Source organism: Haemaphysalis longicornis, unplaced genomic scaffold (genome assembly GCF_048455015.1).
Source record: "Haemaphysalis longicornis isolate Haplotype H1 unplaced genomic scaffold, Haemaphysalis longicornis Haplotype H1 scaffold_6, whole genome shotgun sequence".
In the NCBI taxonomy this organism is placed as follows: Eukaryota; Metazoa; Arthropoda; class Arachnida; order Ixodida; family Ixodidae; genus Haemaphysalis; species Haemaphysalis longicornis.
In genome coordinates, this window is record NW_027526407.1 from 151,409,560 (window position 1) to 151,432,035 (window position 22,476).

The window sequence follows — 22,476 nt, forward strand, 5'->3', positions numbered from 1 at the left end:
GCCTATCAATAAAATGCTCTGAGAAACTTAATAATTCGGAATTCATGCTAGCGGAGTTGGTTCTGTTGTAGCATCTGATTGTTTTGTTGGCGGCTTGTCGTGTGTTAAACGCGCGTGTGAGGTTGCCGGTAATAATGACGTGATTAGAAAGACCATGTAAGTGGGCAATATCAGAGCAAAGGTCAGGATCGTTTGTAACGATCAAGTCGAGAATATTTGCCGAGGTTGCCGAGCACCGCGTTGATTGGTCTATAATTTGTGTTAGCGAATGGTTGAGACAATCATTGAGAAATTCGTTCGCTTCAGCATCATTGCATACAACTGAGAGGGTTGACCAGTCTATTAAAGGAAAGTTAAAGTTGCCGAAAATAATCAGCACCGAGTTGGGAAATCGGATTTTAGCATCATCTAGAACTCTGCGAAATTCACTCGCAAAGGTACAGGTCATATCAGGAGGGCGATAAAATACATCGACAATAAAAGATCTCGGGGCACACTTGAAGGAAACTAACACGTATTCAAGGAAGGAATTAGAGCAACGGGAACAGCTACTATATCGTTTTTTATAGCAATAAGAACACCGCCTTCCTTTCGATTAGGCCTGTCATTGAGAAAAAAGATCTATTCTGCACCGCTGACCAAGATACAGTTGTCGGGAGCGGTATCATTCAACCAGGTTTCGGTAAGGGCAAGTATAGAAGCTGAACATGAATCTATCAGTGAAGATAGGGGGACAGTTTAAGGTAGAACACTTCATACATTAGTGTACAAAAAGCCAACATTACTTGAGGAAACTTGATTGATTGATCGTAGGGTTTAACGCGCCGACGCAACGCAGGCGATGAGGCGCGCCGTAGTGGAGGGCTCCGTATTAATTTTGACCACCTGGGGATCTTTAACGTGCGCCGAAATCTCGTACACACGGGCGTTTTTGCTTTTCGCCTCCATCAGAAAAGCGGCCGCCGCGGCCGGGAATCGAACCCGCGACCTCGTGCTCAGCAGCGCAACGCCTTAGCCACTGAGCCACCGCGGCGGGTACTTGAGGAAACTTGCTCGTTTGTTAAAGAAGGCGGTAATTTTATGGCGGGAAAGTATGTATTTGGGCGTCACTCACTCTGGCGATTTATAGTAGTTGCATTTTCTGCGCCCCGTGCGTTGGTGTCAAGAACAACTGCGCAGTTTTTATCGGAGTCCCACACATACAAATCTTTATTGATAAAGAGCTTAGTGAAAAAGAGCGTGGTGCGATCGCCCTCTTTCTTAACGCTTTTAGCAAACTGTAGGAGTTTTCGGCGTTTGTCAGGCACAGGGGCGGAGTAATCGCGGGAGATACTAAAAGTAGTGTTTTTTTAATTTAATGCCCATGATTAAAACAGATTCCACCTCTCTCTCATTAAAAACTTTGTAATAATTGGGCGTTTCTTGTCGGCCAAAAATGCGCCTAGTCTGTGGGCTCTCGCAATGGTGTTCACCGTTACTTCGAGCATATCGGAGCAAAATTCACGCAGAAGCTTTTCAGATTGTTGCCACGTTTCCGCTTCTTCAGTATCAGCAATACCAAAGAACAGAACGTTGGCACGGCGGGAGCGATTTTCTAAGTCGTCAATTTTGTCTTGCATGGCCGAAAATGTTTTTTCATGGAACTCGGGAACCTGTGCATAAGCTCCCACGGCAGCCTGTGAATCAAGCGCAAGGACCCGCTTCTTGAGTGTTTCGACGTCATTTTGCACGGTAATCTGCATGGTGAAAACTTTGCTGAAAGAATCCAAAAGTTGTGTGTGCTGTTTGATTCAAGGCATGTAACTGCATCAAACACCGAGTTCAGTTTTTTGTCTTGGGCTTTAGTCATTGGCCCCGGGTTTTTCTCAATATCACCCCGAAGCAACAACATGCTCCAACTACACAGCACCGCACCACGAACACGTTTCAAATAATCAGGGGGCCGCGACACTGCTATCAAGCACACATCACCACTACGAAAGTTGCACGACGTGTAATAACTAACCTGGGCGTACAGTGCTCACGGATTGAAACGCGACACTGCTAGCCCGAGTCCGTCGGTACATGCAGCGCCACCCGTGTACGCCCGTGGAAGCTAGGGTTGCATTGTGGCATACCGCGAGGATGTGAGCGTGTTGACCGTAGGCTTACTGCTTCCGGTTGCCACTGAGCGGAACTGTGCTTCCCCGCACCGACAGAGGGGCGCCTCGCTACGGACTCATGGGCGTCCGTCTAGTTGCTTGGAAGTGGTTAGTGCTCTTGCTTTTCCCCTGCAATCGTCCTTCCCCGGAGTCATGTTACGGGGAAGGGGCGTTGTGTGTATGACCTCTTTCCATTCCTCGGTCATGGGCGTTGTCATTGGTATTGGCTTTATGCGCCATCCTATTTTGGTGAGTATTACACGTCCATGGGCCGTTTGGCTTAGTCGGACGTGCTGACTGGAGAGATGAGCTTCTGTCAACTCGTCAAACGTGTTATGTAAGCCCATGGCTTGCAACCGTATGGTTCACGAATAAATAGGTTGTTTGGTTGCCTTGTCTTGTTTGGGTGACTGAGGTAGGGAACATAATATGCAATTCTTGTGATTATGAAGGCGTCGTCCTCTAGTCCACCTCCGGTCGGACGACGCCTCCAGTCGGATGGCGTCGTCCTCCTTCAGGCCTCTGTTCCTGTTAGTCACCCGACGGAGCATGGACAGAATTTTGTCTGCGCTGTTCTTCATTTTGCCTACTGCAGCATGCGCCTTGCCGTAGCTTTACAGGAGGATGCCGAGGATCCGGGATTGCTCTGTTGGTTTGATCTCCATACCATCCATTGTGAATGAAATGGTTGGTGGCGGGGTCTTTTGGGGTCTTTCTGGCAAGACCACCAGCAGCTCAGACTTCTGTGGTGCACAGCTCAGTCCACATGACTTGGCGTACTCGTGGACCGTGGACGCTGCCAGCTGGAGGGTTTCTTCAATCCACCAATCCGATCCGGCTAGGTCAGACAATATCGTGATGTCATCTGCACAGAAAGGCTGTCATATGCTTTCTATTTGATCTGGCATGCGGGGCAGGGATAGAACCGCCAAATTAAGGAGCAGGGATGACAGAACTGCCCCCTGAGGGGTGCCCCGCTCCCCGAACTTGATTGGGTTAACATTTCGATGCCAACCGCGATGCTAGCCGTTCTTGTGGCGAGAAAGTTCTTGACATAACCGTAGGCCTGTTTGTCCACTCCTCGTCTTCTTCAGTTTGGTTTGTAAGTATGCTGGAGTGGGTGACGTTGTCGAATACCCCCTTTAGGTCCAGGGCTAGGATTGCCCTTGGGCTGTTTCGGTTCGGGTAGCCCTCTTGATGACTAATTGCTGCAGTTGTAGCATGATATCTTGCTGGAAAAGTGCTTCCGAAAGCAGAAAATGCTTCCAGGCATTTCTGCCGTTTCCTCCCAGTGGGCTTGTATTCTGCGCAAGACCATCCTCTACATCTCTTTTCCAACGCAAAAGGTTAGCGAGATGAGGCGCATGTTTTCTATGGCAGAGGCATTGCCGGGCTTGGGGATGGAGCGCACTTCGCCTCCTTCTATTCCGGCGGTAGCTGCGAGCGCTCCCATATGTTGTTAATACGCTCTAGGAGAGTCTGCTCCGTCTTACCGCTCATGTTGGTCAGGAGGTTGTATTTTACAGCGTCGTTTTCTGGGGCGCTCTTGTGATAGCTAGCCATAGCTCCACATGGTAAATGGCCTGTACAGGTCTTCATTTTCTGCTCCTTCATATCCCTCCGGGTTTGGGTACTGTCTTTTTGTCTGCGAATGCCTTGAGTAGTCCGCTGCCATCACCGTCGTGCGCGTTTAGCACCTTCATCAATGTGTGGTTGGTCGCTGTTTTACTAACATTAGGGTCGATGAGGTATCGTAACAGCTTGCATGTCTTCCCCCACATAGTCGGCCTTGATCACTGTCGCATTGTTTCAGCCAGTTTCCTTGCCAAGATTTGCTACATACTCAGATATTTGAATTTTTAGTAGGGCTATGCGGCGGGCTAGCTTTCTGTTTCGCCTTTGCCGCTTCCACCTTATTGTTAACGAGTGTCGGGCTGGCGCTGCGGGCGCTGCTTGCGTCTTCCGCATCGTCACCGCAAGTTCCAACAGTTACTGCTCAATACATTTATGCGAAATACTAAAAAAATGAATGCAACACGACCTTCTCAGTTTTAAGGATCCTTAGGCCCCAGGCTACTAGCCTATGAGTAGCCAAGATCCTCGTAGGCTACTAAGGAATGAAATCAACAGGATAAGGGTTACGAAAAAGTAATGCCGATGACCTGAAGTAAGCAATTTTTGTCCTTCTACAAGACATGCTCCTTGTCCTCTGTGGGTAAGAAACTCAGATGTATACGTCTATTGTGTATTGCTGCAAACATTTTTTTCCATTTCAGCATTCCTAGGAGCCGGATCGGTCACCCCTTCATGAGTACTCATTGCAATCATCTTCTTCAAGCACCATATCGGTACGCTAATCCTTAGAAGCAGCATTGCTCGGTCCAAAAGAAGCGGGAGAAATTTGGGTGCGTTTCATGGTACCCGATGTCACACTCGAGAAGTTTCCGAATAGTACTGAACACACACTGCTTATAGAAGCAGAACTGCAGTTCTTTCCTTTGGAAAGCTACAACAAAGAACATTTGGTGGCTACTTATATATTTTTTTAGAAAGAGACGTTGCACCCTGCATGTTTCCATGTGGCTTATTCATAGCGCACAACACAGAAGCAGGTTCTATGTATGCAGAATACTCACTTTTCCTGAACGACTACAGTTTACAACTTGAATAAAGAATATCCTTCTACATCATGAAGAGTTTCATACAACGATTGCAAGAAAGCCTAAACTGGTGAAACCTAGATTCCTTAATTCACAGTGCAAAACATTGTATGGGTTAACAATCCTAGGTCGCACTGTCAAAAAATTTTGTTAATTGCAATTACTGGAGCTGTTATGTTTGTTTTGCTATCACTGTAATCTGGGGTCCATTTACACCTTCTTTCACCCCACAGGGTCCCGTAAAGCTGATCATGTATGTTGTGCCGATATTAACACAATGTGTGCTGTACATAAAACAGCAGAAACTGGGGCATGCTAAGTAAATACCAAACACGTTTTGACACTCGGGTGTTTCGGAACGTGGCGACAAATAGCAGAGCATTTACCCAGCGTTTTTGTGTCCACAAACTTCTCCCACAAACAGGCAAACTTCGTCCCAAACTTCGTCCACAAACAGGCAACCTTTGTTGCAGCAGCTTCCGAGGACAAAGAAACTTTTCATGAGGAAATATAAAAAACTTAAGAAATAATTGTTAATCCAATAAAAAGCTCAAAGCACAGCAAGAAGAAAAGGTTCCACACGATTGCGCAAAATTTGAGTATGCAATGGTGAGTAAAGAGTGTGCTGCTTTCTCAACCGAACCACATAAAGCACAAAGTTCTTCAACAAAAATCCAATTGTGTGTTGATTTATCTCTGCAAAAAAAAAGTACAACCGCGCATACCAATAGAAAGGTTGAACCCACATGGGTACACATTCAAACGTTAAGAAAGTGGTACATTAATTGGATAAATCTTCCTCAACATATTAAACACAAACTCACACTTGGAACATGTACAAGAGTGGCGGTCTTGCCATACTGCCAAATAAACGGCACTCCCACACAGAAAGTGGAAACTTTATTTCTTCACAGAGAGCAGGGAAATAGCAGTAACTGAACATTAACTAAAACACCCAATGGGCTGAACATAAATTGAAAAAGCCACGACGTAGGCAACTTTGTTTTCACATTGAACAACACAGCTGCTTACAGGTACACAGTTAACAAGCCTGCTGCAGTTATGCCTTTGTAATGCACATAGCATGAGCAAATATTCAGGTACATAATTAGCACCATAACACCTATATTTCAAAACCTTCACTAGCCAGTTTATGGTGCTGTTTCTTGAGCAACGTGATTGAGAGGAACAAAAAATGTTGGCAGTGAGTAATCAGTGATTGCAAGATGAGCATAAGACATTATTTACCATTTGCTGTAGGCTCAGGACTGGACCGTCAAGGAGGTATTGTGCACATTCAAAGCGATCATGCCCAAGGCAGTTTTACTGCGTTAGCTCACAACAAAAAAGGAACCTGAAAACATTGAGCAAGCAACCAAACAATACCAAACACTTTAATCAGGTTAACTGCTTACTTTACTGGTGCCTATAGCCTAGGAAGCCTGGAAGTGACTCATCAGCATCAACTTTAAAAGAAACGGTTGACTAGCCAAACAAATTGAGGGAAGCATAAAACTAATGCTGGGAAAGCAGCAAGAAAGAGGTAACAATATTTACCAGAAACTTAGACAAATCACAATCAGGATGTATTCTGTATTTTGCGAAGAAGCAACCAAATTTGTGCGGTGTACTTTTTATGTTTGATATGTTAAAAATGTAGGCAGCAAGGTTTCTTATGCCTGGAATAAATGCTAGATCTGAATATAATGACTGGCATTATATAGATGATACAACCACGATGTAAAAAATGAAAACAAGTGCCAAACCAAGACATTTTTAAATAAGATCTTAGCACAACATGAACACAAGATTCTCAACAGCTGGGAGGCCACATCGGTAGAAATGTTAAATTTTATGCCCTGTCTCTGGGGGTGACGGAGCACAATTTCTGTTCCAACAGAAAAATACAATTTTTAAGCACCATTACAAAAGCCACGGGTATTGCAATACACTGCAAAGCCGGAACAGGAAGCTTCCCCGTCATGCTTGCACTGTGTGTTACTCTTGCTTTTTTTCTGTTCTCATGTCATCTTAGAGAAAAGTGAACTTCCACTCGCCTTTTATTTCTCATGAAACTGCGAAATCAAAGTGGGGACCATTATTCGGCCCCATCCCTGTTTATGTATGGTATAAGTGTTATTTAGAAGTTTGCAGGCTCATCGGGTGTGCAAAGCTGGTCTCGCAAAATATGTGTGTCCAGAATCGCTGAGACGGCACAGAGCTTAATGGCCGCCATCCCTCAGCTTGAAAAAACTGCGCAGTGGGCGCAGGATGTGGCATATGACTGGAACGCTCCATGCCTTGCCCAGCAGCTGCCTTCGCTTGCCCAGGGATATGTTCCCCACATCCGTGTAGTGCCTGGGGAAGCCAAACACCCTGCAGAGACGAACCTTGCAATCAATCACGAACACCTGTGCAGCAGCCAGTGTCTCCTGGCCATTGCGAACAACGTATTTGCACGGGGCTCAATGCACTGAAGCTAGGCGCACCTGGGGAAAAGCTATGCAGTACTGGAGATCTTTCCCAGCAGCAGCTCGACTGATGGTTTGTTTTAGCAAGTCCTGGAAATAAGTTCAAAGACGGTGTTCTCGCTTTTCACGTGCATCAAGACAAATTCCGTGGTAGGCAATGGCAGCATCATTATGGCTTCATGGTTAAGGGGGAAATCCCCAATAGAAATAGAGATCACGAGGCACCTATAACCCGATGAACAGAAAAGAAGAAGGGAAACACTATATATTTTCCCACCAAGAAATGGATCAACTGGGAAAAGCCCTAATGAACACATGGGAGGTAGCGGCATATGGGGAAATAAAGTTTTGGGTTGAAACAGAACAGCCAATTCAAAAACGTGAGCCCTACTGGGAGAGAGAATTTAAGCCTCGGACAAGCAGGTAGAGAAGTGCACGCGAGGTCACAGCAGCACCAGGCAGTACGTGATGCAGACAGGCTTAAAAAAGCAAGCCCGGGGGACACAGCTAGGCCATTAGCTGCGCCACGCGAAGTTGGATGAGAGCAAGCCGACAGCAGATTGTTTCCGGTTTCCTATTCGAAACAGTAACATATGCACTACAGCCATAGCTATGGTGGCCGGGCTTGTGCATTCTATATTTATGGTCACCAAGCTATGGTCTGAAGTGTGTGGCTTACTAATTTAACCTTACAACAATTCCTACAATTGATTTTTCCCTTCAAACTTTATAAGAGTGTGCAATCTTGTATTTTATATCGATTATTTGTCTTCTATACTATAATGCCCAACAGGTGAAGTAGGTATGTAAATAAATAAATAAATAAATAAATAAAATATTTAATGTATAAACGGTCCCCACAAGCCGATGCTTCCAGATCCTCCCTGGTGCCTCCTGCTGCACAGCGAGAGTCTTCAGGCCTGGGGCAGCCTCCTGCTGTATGGCTACGACTGGGGTGGCCACACAGGGCTCTTGCTGGGATGTGTGGCGCAATACTTAATTATGCCATCCGCACAATTCCCATCCACACATTCAGAGTGGTACCGTCAGCCATGGTGGCCACCTCGGCTAAACCGCTGTCTTCACTCGTTGCAGGCTTGCGGTACGAAACCATCAACACTGCGAGAAATCATCGGAATCTACGCAAATTCGCATCAAACACCATCATAGGGACACGTGCCTTTTACTGCGGCCAACTAATGACTGGAGGTGCTGGATTCGCCTACCTAAGGGAATGAAGCACTGGCCAAGGCACATTCAGAGTGGTACTGGCGGCCGTGGCGGCCACTTCGGCTAAACCGCTTTCTTCACTTCTCCTAGTTGGGTATTCAGTTTTACTGCCAAATGTAATTCAGCTGTCAACGGCTGCTGGAGTGCTCTGGAACTAGTGTGTTACTGTGTCCTGACTGTAGTCTGTTGCTGTAGCCTGTGGTCCTGTGTGTTACTGTAGCCTGTGAGAAATACGACCTAACACGATGGCAAGTGGGTGACACGATGTGGGTGACACTTTGACCACATTTGGAAAGACACCAGCTGAAAAACCGCCTTGCAGTATAGAAGCACTAGTTAAGGTTTTCACAGACATGACTTCCAACTTTCTGCACGTGATGACTGAACTAAAAAATGAGAAGAGCTGCATTCATCTAACGCTTTTGTCCCGTCAGAACTAGCGTTAATCATAGACGGAGTGGATTTCATGAACGGAAATATTGAAGAATTCAAAACCGAAGTTATCACCCCCCGTAATGAACTGAAAGAGGCAAAACACCTTGTCCTTGAATGCCAGAAAGGGAACTCAACACTAAGCAAATAACTTGATGAGACCAAACAGCCGGTAATTGAACTGAAACAGTGCAGTAGGAGGAGCAACCTGTTACTGACAATGATGATATTCGCAAGTTCATTAAAGCAATCACTTCGCATTCTTCTAGATGACTGTCTAGTCACGACATTAAGATTGCACATCAAGTGGTTAAAAAGGCTAGGCAACCACCAGAAAACCACCAAACCAAACCACCACCGATGTTAGCCTCCTGAACCACCCTAGATAGATTTTGTCGGCAGTAAAGGAAACACGACTGAACACATTGATACTTGGATTTGAAGGGGCGGATCCCATCTCTGTGAACGAACAGCTATGCCTGGAAAATAAGATTCTTCTGAAGAAGACAATCGCAACCAAGTGCTCTAAGCAGTGTAAGTTTGCTTGGGTCTCAGATGGGAAAATACTGATGAGGAAAGCTAAATATCAAAAGCAGTCCGCATGACCTGTGAAGAAGATCTAGAAAAAATAACTGCCAATTGTAGCACTCATCTGCCAAACGAAACAAGCCACATAAACTCTAGCCCCCAGAACAGAAAAAAATTATTTGCTCTTCCCAGCAACTTTTGCAGCATAAATAAAAACCTAACTCCCTAGTTTCTTTTATCGTTAAACAAGACGAGTCGTTTGAAATCATAGCGCAAACTCATAAATGGCTCAGAATAGACGAAAAAATTAGTAGTGGCTTAGCTCTGCTATGCCAGGATATACGTTTCGTGAGCTTAAGGTTCAGGAATTCAGTTCAATTCAATTCAGTGTAACCCAGTCCAGTCCAGTGCAGTACTCACAGTTCTGTGGGGGTGGTTTGGCATTGTTCATTAGAGACAGTCTACAATACAGTATGATATCAGTTTCTGGTTGGTAACCCGCACTTGAAGCATTATCTTGAAACTTAAATGCGGGCTCGTAGTGGGCGTTGTCTACCGACCTCTGAATTCAAGCCTTACCGGGTTTATCGACGAAATTGAACTAATCATGTCTTTTTTAACTAAGAACAGCAAAACTGGTGTCATGATGGTTTGAGATATGAACATTGAAATAGCTTCCAAGAATTTCATGCATTACACACACCTTATATAACACCACGATCGCAACCGGACCATTACCCCGACACGTATAACAACGTTTTCGGCAACATTAATCAATCATGTGCTGACAAACATTGATACAGGTATAAACGCAGGCGTTTACTAAACACCAATTTCGGACCACTTGCCAATCTTTTTGCAGGGTAACACATTTCCTATGGCAAAAATGCTTATGCTGAGGCACAGAACTAATATAAATTTTAAATGATTCCGTAACAAGCTGTTGTAAATCAGACCAGATGTTGTCTATCATGAAGACGTAAATACAGAGTCCTCGAACCTGTTTAGTACCATAACTGATCAAGACGACTGCGATTTGGGCGAGTTAGTGATCGTTCATGATTGAAAATCAGAGCGGAAAAAACAAAGCACAAAAAGAGAACGAGAAGTAGAAAGGACAGCGCTGCACTCACAACTGCTTCATTTCGAAGAAAACAGTAACAATATACATAAATCAGTCTCCCACGTGGCGGTAAATTATTACAACGAATAAACAGAAAGAAAAACGCAATCGCTCATCGGTCTGCAAAAGTGTAATCTATTGCTTTACGTGGTCATGCCAGGGTGTCACTCAGATAAGCGTATTCACGCTCATGCAGCGCTACCGAGGGCACACTTATACATCGGTTGGCAGATCGTCTTATTTGAAAGGCCTCGATTATTTCCCTTGTTATTTTATCTCAGTATGTCGACCACAGAGTGGTTTTTTCAAAAACCAGCCCACAGCTGTGTGAGCTGCAGTGCTTTGCCAGGTGACGGCGCGGATGGCATGATAGCATAACAGTCAGCAGCTTCATGGAGATCCTAGAATTCTATACTAAATGAACATTTATGGAGTGGCAAAATTGTTTTTTCGTTGAAAAACGACTGGTGTGTATTGGCTCAAAGGTGGCTCCTATGCTTAGTAATATATTCCTAGGTAGGGTTGACAGAAATGTTGAAAGAAATGTATGCGGCTTGGCAAAAATGTTTGTTGTTATGTAGATGGTTTTCTAATTATTTTTGATAATGGAGAACTGCATGCCGAAGGCCTTTTAAATTTGTTCAATTAGTGTGATTTCGGACTGCAGTTCACACTTGAGCTGTCAAAATTAAAAAAACTGCAGTTTTTGAATTTATAAATAACTTTCAATAAATGTCAGATATGCTGGTGTTACCGTCCCAGATCTGAAAAAACCCGTCCTAAACATCAAATCGGCTCATTCCAAGGTAATAAAAAATGGGATCGTTTTTTTTTCACTATTCCCAGCACGTTCAAAGTCATGTGAACATCAGTTCAAGAACAGCTTCTCGACACAGATAAGTAGACTGCGGATGGCAGGCTACTTTGTCAATGTTATCCTCATGGTAATGCAGAAGCTAGTTAAATGAACAAAACGCAAAGATTCGGCAGCTTCCGCGACGCAGCCGCCAAAGCAAAGAAAAAGATACCCCGTTGTGATGCCGTATAAGCGCCGGCTGTCCTTTAACTTAAAAAAGGTGGCAAAAAGGTACGCTGTTGACGTGGTGTTCTCGGCCCCAAATACATTAGGAAAACTGTGCAGTACGGTTCGCCGAAGATTACCTTCCCGGTATACAAGCTCAGACAAATGTGTGCCCGATAAATCATTCAGAGCCGTTTATTAATTGTGCAACGCGTGTCTTGTATATGTTGCCACTCCGGTGTAAACATATATACGTTGGACAAACTTGGAGGTGCCTGAACACCAGGTTGTCGGAGCACCAGCGTTCGTTAAAAGGAAATCCACACAGGCACCTAGCAAAACACTGCAGCTCACAGGACTGTGTGCTGGTTTTTGAAGAACCCATTGCGTGGTCGAAAAACAGAGAAAAAAAGGCGCTGTTTACTGAAAAATGCGGCCTACCATTTCGTCTCCTTCGCAACAAAAAAAATTGCTGAATGCATCCCCAACCTAATCAAAAAGAAGCTTCCGTTTGATGTATGTACACCTAATACTCCTGCACTTGCAACACGGGGCCTTCGGATATTTCAACTTAGCTGCAAAAAGGAAACCTTTACGGTGAACATATGTTGGAATTTACTACTGTAGAGATCTGGAACAGCATGCCGCATGACGTAAAAGTTGCTAACAATTTTTGTGCTGCAAAAAATGCACTACGGTACAATGAATGACGCACTTTGAATACATGCTTGCAGCTATTATTTGTACATACTCCCATGCTTATACCCCCATTATTGAATGATGTGATACCTCTTATACAATGTGATAACGTATTGGTATTATGTGATTCTTGCGTTTTGATATGATGTATTCATTGTAAGCTGACTGACCTGATGTGATTGTGGTATTAACGATGACCCGCCGCGGTGGCTCAGTGGCTAAGTCGTTGCGGTGCTGAGCACGAGGTCGCGGGTTCGATTCCCGGCCGCGGCGGCCGCTTTTCTGGTGGAGGCGAAAAGCAAAAACACCTGTCTGTGCGAGATTTTGGCGCACGTTAAAAATCCTCAGGTGGTCGAAATTAATCCGGAGCCGTCCACTACGGCGCTGCTCATCGCCTCCGTTGCGTCGTCGCGTTAAACCCCACAATCAGTCAATTAACGATGCTAAAGTAAACGTGCAATTGCATTGTATATTGCTGGTAAAAATTCAATGTACTCTTGTTTGTTTCATTGGCAGATAATTCTATTGATTAAAGAAATCTGTAGTCTAACAAGTTTTAGAGTGCCTTTAACGTTTTTTTTATCTTTACTGTCAACCATGTTTACTGACATGTGTTGTTTGTAATTTTTGCATTTTCTTATTAAACCCTCTACTAGCCACTGGCTCCACTAGCCACTGGTCCAAACAATTTTTTGTGTATGTTTTGTAGCGCCACAAAGAACCATAAATTGAATTGACTTGAATGGAATTCCCGCATGAAGCTACGCTGGCACAACTGGCTCCACACCAAATAACCATGGCACCACAACATCACAGTTACGTGGCTGCTCTGCCTGATAATGCCGGCGACAGGGGTAGGCCTGTCGAACAGGGACACGAAGTTGTAGTAGAGATTGCTTGTTTAGCTCTTGGTAGAAATTTTAGTGGTTTGAGCTGTATATTGCTAATTGCATTGGTTAGTACTTTAGGGTGGGAGCTCCTTGTGCTTTGTTTTGAGTTTTCTGGCTATTAGTAGTCTGGGGCTTTTTCATTGAAAATAAATGCATGGTATGTAAGAGGAGGAACGGGTTACCATTCCTCTGAGTCGGGTGAGACAACATTACACATTGCATATGCTAATACATACGCGTGAGAAAACAGGGGACACAAATTTATTTGCAGAGTCTAGGCTCCCTAAAATAGAAATGACACATAAACTCGCAAAATTCTCTCCTAATACGTAGCTATCCTTTCCAGTCGCGCTGCTCCACACCAACCATCTTTAAGTTGGGGTTCACCTCCTTTCACAAATGCACTGCAAAGAAGTCACTTTATCAGGGGAAGGTAAACACACTTATTTCAGAATATGAAGGCTCCATAAAGTCCTATGCAGTGCTACATGCCGTGAGCGCGACCTGTAGGGACGCCACTGATAAGCCCCTTTTGGCTCATTTCGAAAGCAGTCATTCAAGTTTCAAGGCTGAGATTTACCATTTGCATGCGTAGCAAAAAGGTACGTTTATGTGGAACAGGCACTACTCGCAAATGAGGTGTATTTATGAGGGTATTAATGTTTCTGTCGTGAAGTTACTCTGATACATTCATCCTGTATAAGCGCCAGATGTGTGTCACAAACCGTTGTGAAGCGAGCAGATGCTTGGGGCTGACTGTAAATCCACTGTTCTAAAGTTTACGAAATGCTGTTTATGCAGCCACGGTGCGGTTGTAGACTACTATGTAAACCGGTTTTGTGCGCTTGCACAATTGAGCAGAGCACTCTTACCTGAGAGCACGCCAGTTACACTTGCCAATATTGTCAAGTAGATAAAGACGAATAAGCGTAATGAAACTGATTTATTTGGGGCGCACTTGCACTCGCAGACAAGAGAACAAAAAAAGTGACTTTGCTCGCTGCTCGGCGTCGCACACCCAACCCACGCGCCCAGCGCCCTCGTCAACCTCCGTTCCACGCGTTGCGGTCCAGACCACTTGGTGATCATGCGAGGGGTGGCCTGGTGTATAACCGATGGTTCGTGCGTCGCGGCAACGCCCGCGTGCGCCTGTGAGACGAGCTTTGCTCTGAGGCTATTGGCGAGCACGCGGCAATATTATACTAAAGAGTCAATCACTACCGTGGACAATCCAATGTGTCATAAATTTCACGAACATTCCATGATAGACGTATGTTGGACGAGTCAACATTATACTTGGGGGAATCAACAAACAATAGAGCAATGAGAGCTGAGTGGCTTCCTCCGGAGGTGAATGGTCAGATACGTTTGTCGCCCGCTACTTGAACTTCGCAAGCAGTGAGTGGGCCAAGGGACTTATTGAGAAGGGTATTCATGAGTGAAAATTTCTTTAAAATATCACTGTATGAAACAGGAAACCTGCAGAAACTAGCACAAAGTAAAATCAGCGGAACTTGCGCTCATTGCATTTTTCGGTGTGTGTGACGACCGGCATGTTCGCTCTCAGTGAGGTGCCTCTACAAGCCTGAAAGTTCAAGTTTGTATCGCTACAACATAAAGCAGCCATCATTGCCCAAGTCAGTTGCCTAAGCGGAGGAGGGGTGCATATACTCAACCAATCTGGAAGCGCAGGCTCCTCACTCTCTACTCCAGGTGCCATATCCAGGTGACACATATTATTGCGAATGTGCCAAAAACAAAAATGTGATGGCTTTGGCCTTTCTGGACTTCAATAAACCGGCGCTCATTTGGTTTTGTGAATAGCACTGGAAAAGTGAGGTGCCAACGTCTGGCAAATTTAGCAATGTCCGTCAACAGAAGCTGAAATTCGCTCGCATGCCCGCTGCCAAAGACCAAGGAGAAAAACAGGCAGAGAAGAACACCTGTGGGATGTCTTGTATTTTGTATGCCATTCAATCATTCTAAGGTGCACACGACAACCAGCAATAAGCCACTTCTTGTAGTGTGAGAGCTGAGCTGTAAAGTTGCCGCAAGGCAAGGCTGGCAAGGTAATATAACCAACTTCAAAAAATGCACATTCATTTGCAGGAGATTTTCCCGCCATTTGACAGATTGTCATAGCAACAAAAGTCTTGCAAAAGCGCATTTTAGGCTTTCCTTGGTGGTTTTGTTACTGCGGGGTTTGACAAATAGGGTTTAACGAGCTGAAGCAACAGCAGGAAAGAAAATTGTGGCACTGTGGACTACCAGAGTCATTTAGATATATTAAACTAGCAGCAAGACCTTTGTACAGGTGTCTTAGGTTTATGTGACGTGCACCAACAATAATTGCGGGATCTGCTGCACTGTGTGGTTTTGCCAACCAGCGATGCCACTCACTTTGATTGTCACAGGTAACACTTTGTACAAAAAAGGATCGAAGTGTAATTGTGCCCTACAAGATAGGATGGCGTTACATGCTGTGTAAATATACTTTATATATCCCTAAAACAACCCAAACATGCAAGGACTTAAAAAGAACATGACATGCAACCGCTGTCTTGTCAGCACAATCATATTCTGTCTTTCCTTAGTCTTTCTCTGATTCTCTGCTTTACACGAGGAATTCACACCAACTCTCGATACGGTACTTTGTCATATATAATATTGTTCCCTTGGAGGGAGTGGAGTATGTAGTTAACGCAAGAGCATTTACTAATGGGTTGCAAACGAACGAAGCCTGATACAAATGTTGCCGAAAGAAGGCTTAGCTTCTGAATAGTGAAAAAACATGCAACGCATGCATTTTCCTTTAGTTAGAACTGCGACACATACCAGTAGTGAGAGTTAATGAATCGCACTTAGTCTTTCTACTCAGGTTATATTGTGCTACGTTTTTCCTTTGGAGGGAATGCAGTCATTATATTGTGAGCACAAGACCATAAAGACCATAAAAGAGCATAAAAAAGGAAGCCTAAATGCGAATGTGGCCGAAGGAGGCACAGCTTCTGAATGGTGAAAAATAACAAGCAATGCTTGCATTTCAAACATGTTAGAACTGTGAGATACGCCAGTGGTGAGAGTTTATGAACCACTCTTACTCTTCCAACTCGGTGGTCCAAAGAACGTCCCTCTGGCCGCCCATCAGAACAGGCAAGACTCCATTCTTTGTTGCCCGGAGGGAGTTGGGATTTGTGGTCACAGTCCGAATCTTCTCAACCTGCAAGAATTACACAGTTTTAAATGTCTCTGCAACAATACATTTTGTGTACTCACACCCCTGCTGGGACTAGCTGGTGCCAGCACGTATTTACTCTTGGATTAGTGACTTGTGAAGTGCCATGCAAAAATTCAAAAAAAAAATTCTACCACAAATCCAATAAAAACAGCTATTAGTCTTACTCATTTTTTTATTGGGTGTATAGGACATCTAATGGTCTTACAGAGAGAGAGAGAGAGAGAGAGAAGTTTTATTCTGGCTAGGGCTGTGCACTGTTCAACCTTAAAGGCAGCTTTGTGGGCCTGAGCATAGTGGACAGGAGCGCACTGGGACTGGCAGCATAAGCTCGTGAGGGCACACAGACGGGTAGGGAGGTTGGGTCGCGGAATAAAAAACAGGGCATAACACTGCCAGATGGTGTGGGGGCGTCTTCATATGTGCCCATGTGGGGGTGGAAAGAGGGATGGTGATGTGAGGAACAGGGATGTTGAATGATCGATGGCTCGAGTGGAGAAGAGGCCGGTTTGGATTATTATCCAGAGAACTGATTCCATGAGGGACAATGAGGGCTGGAGAGGTGGAAGGGTGGTGTGCGACAGCCTGTGATGGTGAGTGATTTTGCAGAAGGTGCGCAGTTGCTTCAGGTGAAGAGGGGGTTGGGAAATGAAGAAGGGGCCTTGTTGAGGGATCTGGTGTATCAAATCATGGGCCGCTTGAAGGACCTTCTCCGCGCTGCCGAAGCCCATACTGCCAGCAGTGCACAAAAAGGAGATGGTGCGCTAAGGAGAAAGGTAGGAGCAGAGAATTTTGTGAGCGAGGAGCAAAGCGATGCTCCTGAAAAAATTTGTAACGACTGTTTGTGAATCCGTTATTGCGAGGGTAGGGGATGGGTGGAGACTGGTGACCAGGGCGGCTGCTGCTTCCTTCACCTTGCCAGGATGGAAAGTCCAGGTGGTGGCTCACGTATACTGTATCTGAGAAGGGGGGCGTGTTTCGAATGGTATTGTGCTCGCGCCAGGCGATGGTGGGCGTAACAGGGAGTGCATGTTGCATGAGGAGGGGATAGAGAACGGCGCGATATTATGTAGGGGTTAAGGTGGGTTGGGAGTGGTGGACGGCCGGGTTCATTGAGTGGGGATAGGACTGTTCTGCCGCTGCGTGTTCGGGCAAGGCGGGATAAAAGGGGCAGTCAGTGAGATTCTATAAGCTGCCATGGTGTGTTGAAGGTGCCCGCGTGGAGGAGGGCGTCGGATGCAGCACTGGGCGTAGCTGTGGTATACGGCGATAGAGTGCGCGTTGTATGGCCTCGGTTTGTGACAGTTCAGTGCGGGTTATTGTGAGGTATGGTAGGCAGTACGTGACGCGTGGGGGAAAAATGGCATGGGTGATCTTGAGGCAATCCAACTCCCGAGGGCCATGTGCTCATATGGTGACGCAATGTGGGAGGCCCAAAATTTGGTCTGCATGATACTTGGGAGGTGGATAGCATGTGCGTTGAGTCTATTCTGCCAGACAGTGAGCCCTAGTACTGCATTCTGGTTTGCAAGTGGTACGGCAGATTCCGACAAAGTGAGTTGAAAACGGGATCCATTGTTTGGACCCGACCACCTGCGATGCAACAGGCCGCCCCACGGAGCAAGATATAAAGAGAAGCGCCGACTGTGGCCAAGAAAAATTCTTTTTCTCGGGCCGATAATGTCCACGCGCCGCCGGCCGCACAGCTTTCCTTTTGCTCTCTTCCTCCTTCGTTTGCCCTCTCGTCGCTGTGCCTCTGTACATGGCTTTTCCCTTCTTCGCTCTCCCCAGAGGCGTCGTTTGTTTCACAACGACGTCAGTCGTATGCCTGTCCTACTATGCAGGAGGAATGCCTGCACGCGCGGAATATAAACACCTGTGCGCAGCCGGAATAGACGGCGCAGATAATCGCATGCCACCGCATACATGGCGATCGCTTATTCCCTATCGGGGAGCGTTTATTCTGACATTATGAAGACCCGCTAAACATATTGTACTAACCCAGCAGATGTAAGACGCAACTGAACGACGACGACTTTAGAATCACCAAAGAATGAGTAAGAGTAATATGAAACGCCCCAATATGCAGCCTAGGGTGATTCTGCTTACGACAAATCGATGCAGCGCAAAAATTACCCTCTGTTGTTGGCCCGCTCTCCGACCGCGTGCTTAATTATTTATCCCGCTTCTGCGCACGAACAATGCTTACAAGGGTCGCCCGGAGTCTCCATCGGCAAATGGCAATGAGACACACACTTCTGTGCCAATGACTGAATCGGACGGCTGCCCTGTTGTAATAAGTGTACAAAAACTCTGTCATCTTGATAAGACACCCAAGAATATCAAACGCAACATTTATTGTTACTCATACCGCAACTTACCGCCCGATGTTCACTGTCGCTCTATGGTCGTGTTATCTCGTCGATAACGCCGTGGACTCCAAATAAAATGCTGCGATTTGTATGGCTGCAATTTTGGGCCTACGAGGGTTCCCGGCGTTTTTTTTTTTCTTTATGCAGCTGACCAGCAAAACAGCCGGCTCGTCAAACCTTTTCTTTTGGCGAGTCATCACCACAGAGATATAGGGTCCGGACGAATTCAAATATTGCGAAATGAAGGCTTGTGAAAAGATCGCACTGTCAGGGCCTCGATCTTGAGCAGATTGCTACGTCGCGGGCAGTCGCGAGTGATGTGATCGCGTTTCTGTTATTTTCTGATGAGCGTGTGAGTGCCGGTCCGTGTTCTAGGCACACTCAGTTTTGGACGTAAGTTGGAGAACGGCGAGAAAGCTGAGGCAACTTTTATAATCGCTAGTGATCAGAACCAGTTGCTCCTTCCGCCTTTTGTAAAACCTGTCAAAAAACTGCCGAATGGGTGCTCACAAATTCACAAAGCGAAGTGACATTTTCGGCAAGCACTGCGCAAAAGGCAGTGTTTGTATATCAGCCATATGTCCATATGTGCGCTCTACATTTTGTTTTCCCGCCATGCAAACCAATCCTTAACGCATGTTTGCCGTGTCGTACGACCACTCAATTACTTCGGGTTCGGGTTACCCAGAAGGTGCTGTCGAACAAGTTAATCAAACTGTGCGAAGGAGGAGCGCAGTGAACGCGAAGCGGCGCCAACGTAGGCCCAAAGCACTCCGTGCCCAAAACTACCGTCGCCGAAGCAGACGACAAAAGCCGACGGAATGCGTTCCGCCAACGCGCCCACCGGTGCACGGGGAACGCCAGCCGCTTAGCCGCCGGACCATTCGCTGCACCATCTACATTGCGCTCCGCGAGTTATGGACATTAAGAGCTCGCAGGAGAGAGCGACGTCGGCGCTCCTGTTTATCTTGCTCCGTCGGCCGCCCCAAGGAAGACCGACGTGTGGCGAACGTCCGACAATAATACCAGGCCTCTCAAGCTTGGACGTTCCCTGGTTTCCCTATAGCCGGCGTAAAAATCGACGCCCCACGGGACCAACCTACAGCGCTGTTTTCGACCATCAAGCCCAGCAGACGGCGCAAGAAAAAGGTTACTTTTGGTATAGGATACAAAACATTCATTCCGTGACTCAAAGAGCCCACACAGTTCGCTTACAATGTGTTATTTAAAAATACTATTAACAAGTTCCGCATCAAACATCCATTGAGCAAAAATGTACGCAACTTTTTACGAACAGCCGACTGGTGCACCAACTCGTTTCTGAATTCGCAACCACAAAGCCGCCAATTCAAATTGAAACTGCTGCAACGGCCCATCGTTTCCATGTGAGCGGAGCACTGGTTTCGTGACTGTTATTGCTGTTATGTGCTTTTTCGTCCATCAGTTGTTGAGAGGACCGACAAAACACGGGTATTGAGTGCTTGGGAGTGACAAATGTGGGAAATTCTGCATCGGAAGACAGCTGTCGAGGCCAGAATATTTGATTCTTCCAATAGAAGGTGAGTGTTATGCATTCCGCTAGAAAGACGGTGCAAAGGAAACCGTTGTCGCCGTCAATACCTCATTTGTACCCTTCGTTCGAAATCTTAGCGCAAGTGAACGAGTTATGGCAAAAAAAATGTTGTCACGAAAGTGACGTACAACTGCAGCGATCGAAATGAAATGATGTCCTGGCCTCTGTAAACTTGCGGATGTCAATAAACGATTTGTTCTCACTTGCTGCTTACTGTGGTCTGTGCCAGTCGAGGCCATCTGGTCACCTGGAGTAACATCACTTCACTAGCGCGGCGCAAGTAAACACGCGCCCAGCGTGCCAGCCAGGAACCAGCAGGAGCAGCCACGGCCGAACTCGACGCTCCTTTCGCGCGCGGAAGGAGAGTCGAGTCCGGCCGTGGAGCAGCGAGCCGGCGGCCGCCGTGCGAGGGCAGCCATGTTATTAAGGAGCTCAAGCGGCCTGTGCAAAAAGCATCCGCCATGTTTACAAAGCCGTGTTTACAGCGCCATCAAGCGGGCTGTTCGCCATCGCCCTACTCATACCAGTTGCCGAACCGCCTTAGCAATGCTGAGTTCTCCGTGGAAGTTCCCCCAGCCCAGGCGGGGGAAACTCAAGGAAGCAACTCCTGAAGCTGAAGTTGCACAACGTCCGAAAAACGAAAACCCTCCAACGACGCAAGGGCGCGCCGAAGACTGCGATTTAGGCCATGCCCTCATCCCGATGACCCGGCGGAACCCTAAGGAGACTCCCGAACACGACGACAGCTACGCTGCGCGGCACGTACAAAACATGACCGAGAAACCGCTAAGACGACGACAACGACGTCGCACAGTGCCCGACCTTCAACACGCACAAGTCGAGATGCGACGCCCCGACGCACCCGGAACTAGAGGAAGGCGGCGTCCGACGTTCAGTTGTCCATCGACGGCTTTGAGGTAGTCGCCCTCATCGACACGGGAGCCGACTACTCGGTAGTGGGGGGGTCATGCGCGTCTAAGCTGACCAAAGTTACGACAAGATGGGAGGGTCCGCATTTACGCACAGCACGACGCCATTTCGTATGTCCAAGTGGAACATGCACATCACGCGTCACCATAGGCGGCACTACGTCCCTGCCGAGTTTGTCACTTTGCTTAACTGCTCCCGCGACGTAATTCTCGGAATGGATTTTTCGACGGACAACGGCGCAATAATTGATCTGCAGACGATAACGTTTTCCTCTCGATAACGTCGATAACGTTTTCCTCCAATCACTCAAGACGCCGCAACCGAACCCCGATCACTGTGCTGCTGTAAGGATGGCCATGGATCACGTAACCCTGCCACACCGCGCAAGCTTGATGATCACCGCCTACTGTGAGAATGCTGCTCCTGACATCGACGCTATCATTGAGAGTGAGCAAAGGTTGCTTCTCAACCACGGTGTCTCCGTCGCAAGAGGAATTACGCGCTTTAAGGAATGCAAAACCAACGTTTTAGTTACCAATTTCACCGAGGAGTTCCAGTATCTCAAAAAGGGCGCTGCAATTGCGTTCCTCGAACAAACGCAAGAAGCGAGTCAAGTGATCGCGGTCACCAATTTTGAACGCGCACGCGCAGATGCTTCCAAGCTGCCGCATCCTTTCGACATGAACCCGGCGCTGCCACAAGAACATCGGGACAGATTACTGGATTTCCTGTGTCGCCACGCCGATTGTTGTTTTTCAAGTTCAAAATTACTTCAGACAGCCCTAGCGAAGCAACGAATTACAACCGAAGATGGAGCCCAATCTACCCACAGTCACCGTACCGCGTCTCTTCACACGAGTGGGAAGCCATCTGGACTCAAGTAGACGACATGCTCGGCGACGACATTATACAGCCATCCAAAAACCCTGGGCTGCGCCCGTCGTACTCGTAAAAAAAAGACGGCACTTTAAGGTTCTGCGTTGACTCAACAAATCAACAAAATCACCAAAAACGACATGTACCCCTTGCCACGAATCGACGACACCCTCGACCACCTCTGCCATGCCAAGTACTTCTCATCGATGGATCTGAAGACCGGCTACTGGCAAATTGAAGCGCACGAGAGAGACAGAGAGAAGACTGCATTTTTAACCCCGGACGGCCTATACGA

At 46.6% G+C, this 22,476-nt stretch overlaps 1 protein-coding gene across 1 annotated transcript in view; it reads right to left on the reverse strand.

Annotated features, from left to right (window-relative positions):
- Window positions 1-5,415: 5,415 nt before the first annotated feature.
- The window catches only part of LOC144143303 (DNA (cytosine-5)-methyltransferase 3B-like), a 206,145-nt gene continuing 189,084 nt past the window's right edge, over window positions 5,416-22,476 (reverse strand). Inside the window, exons 15-16 of the mRNA XM_077675075.1 lie at window positions 16,297-16,415; window positions 5,416-7,177 (exon numbers count right to left, since the gene is read on the reverse strand). Coding sequence (XP_077531201.1) covers window positions 7,024-7,177; window positions 16,297-16,415 — 273 coding nt within the window. The 3' untranslated portion in view covers window positions 5,416-7,023. The remainder of the gene's footprint in view (window positions 7,178-16,296; window positions 16,416-22,476) is intronic.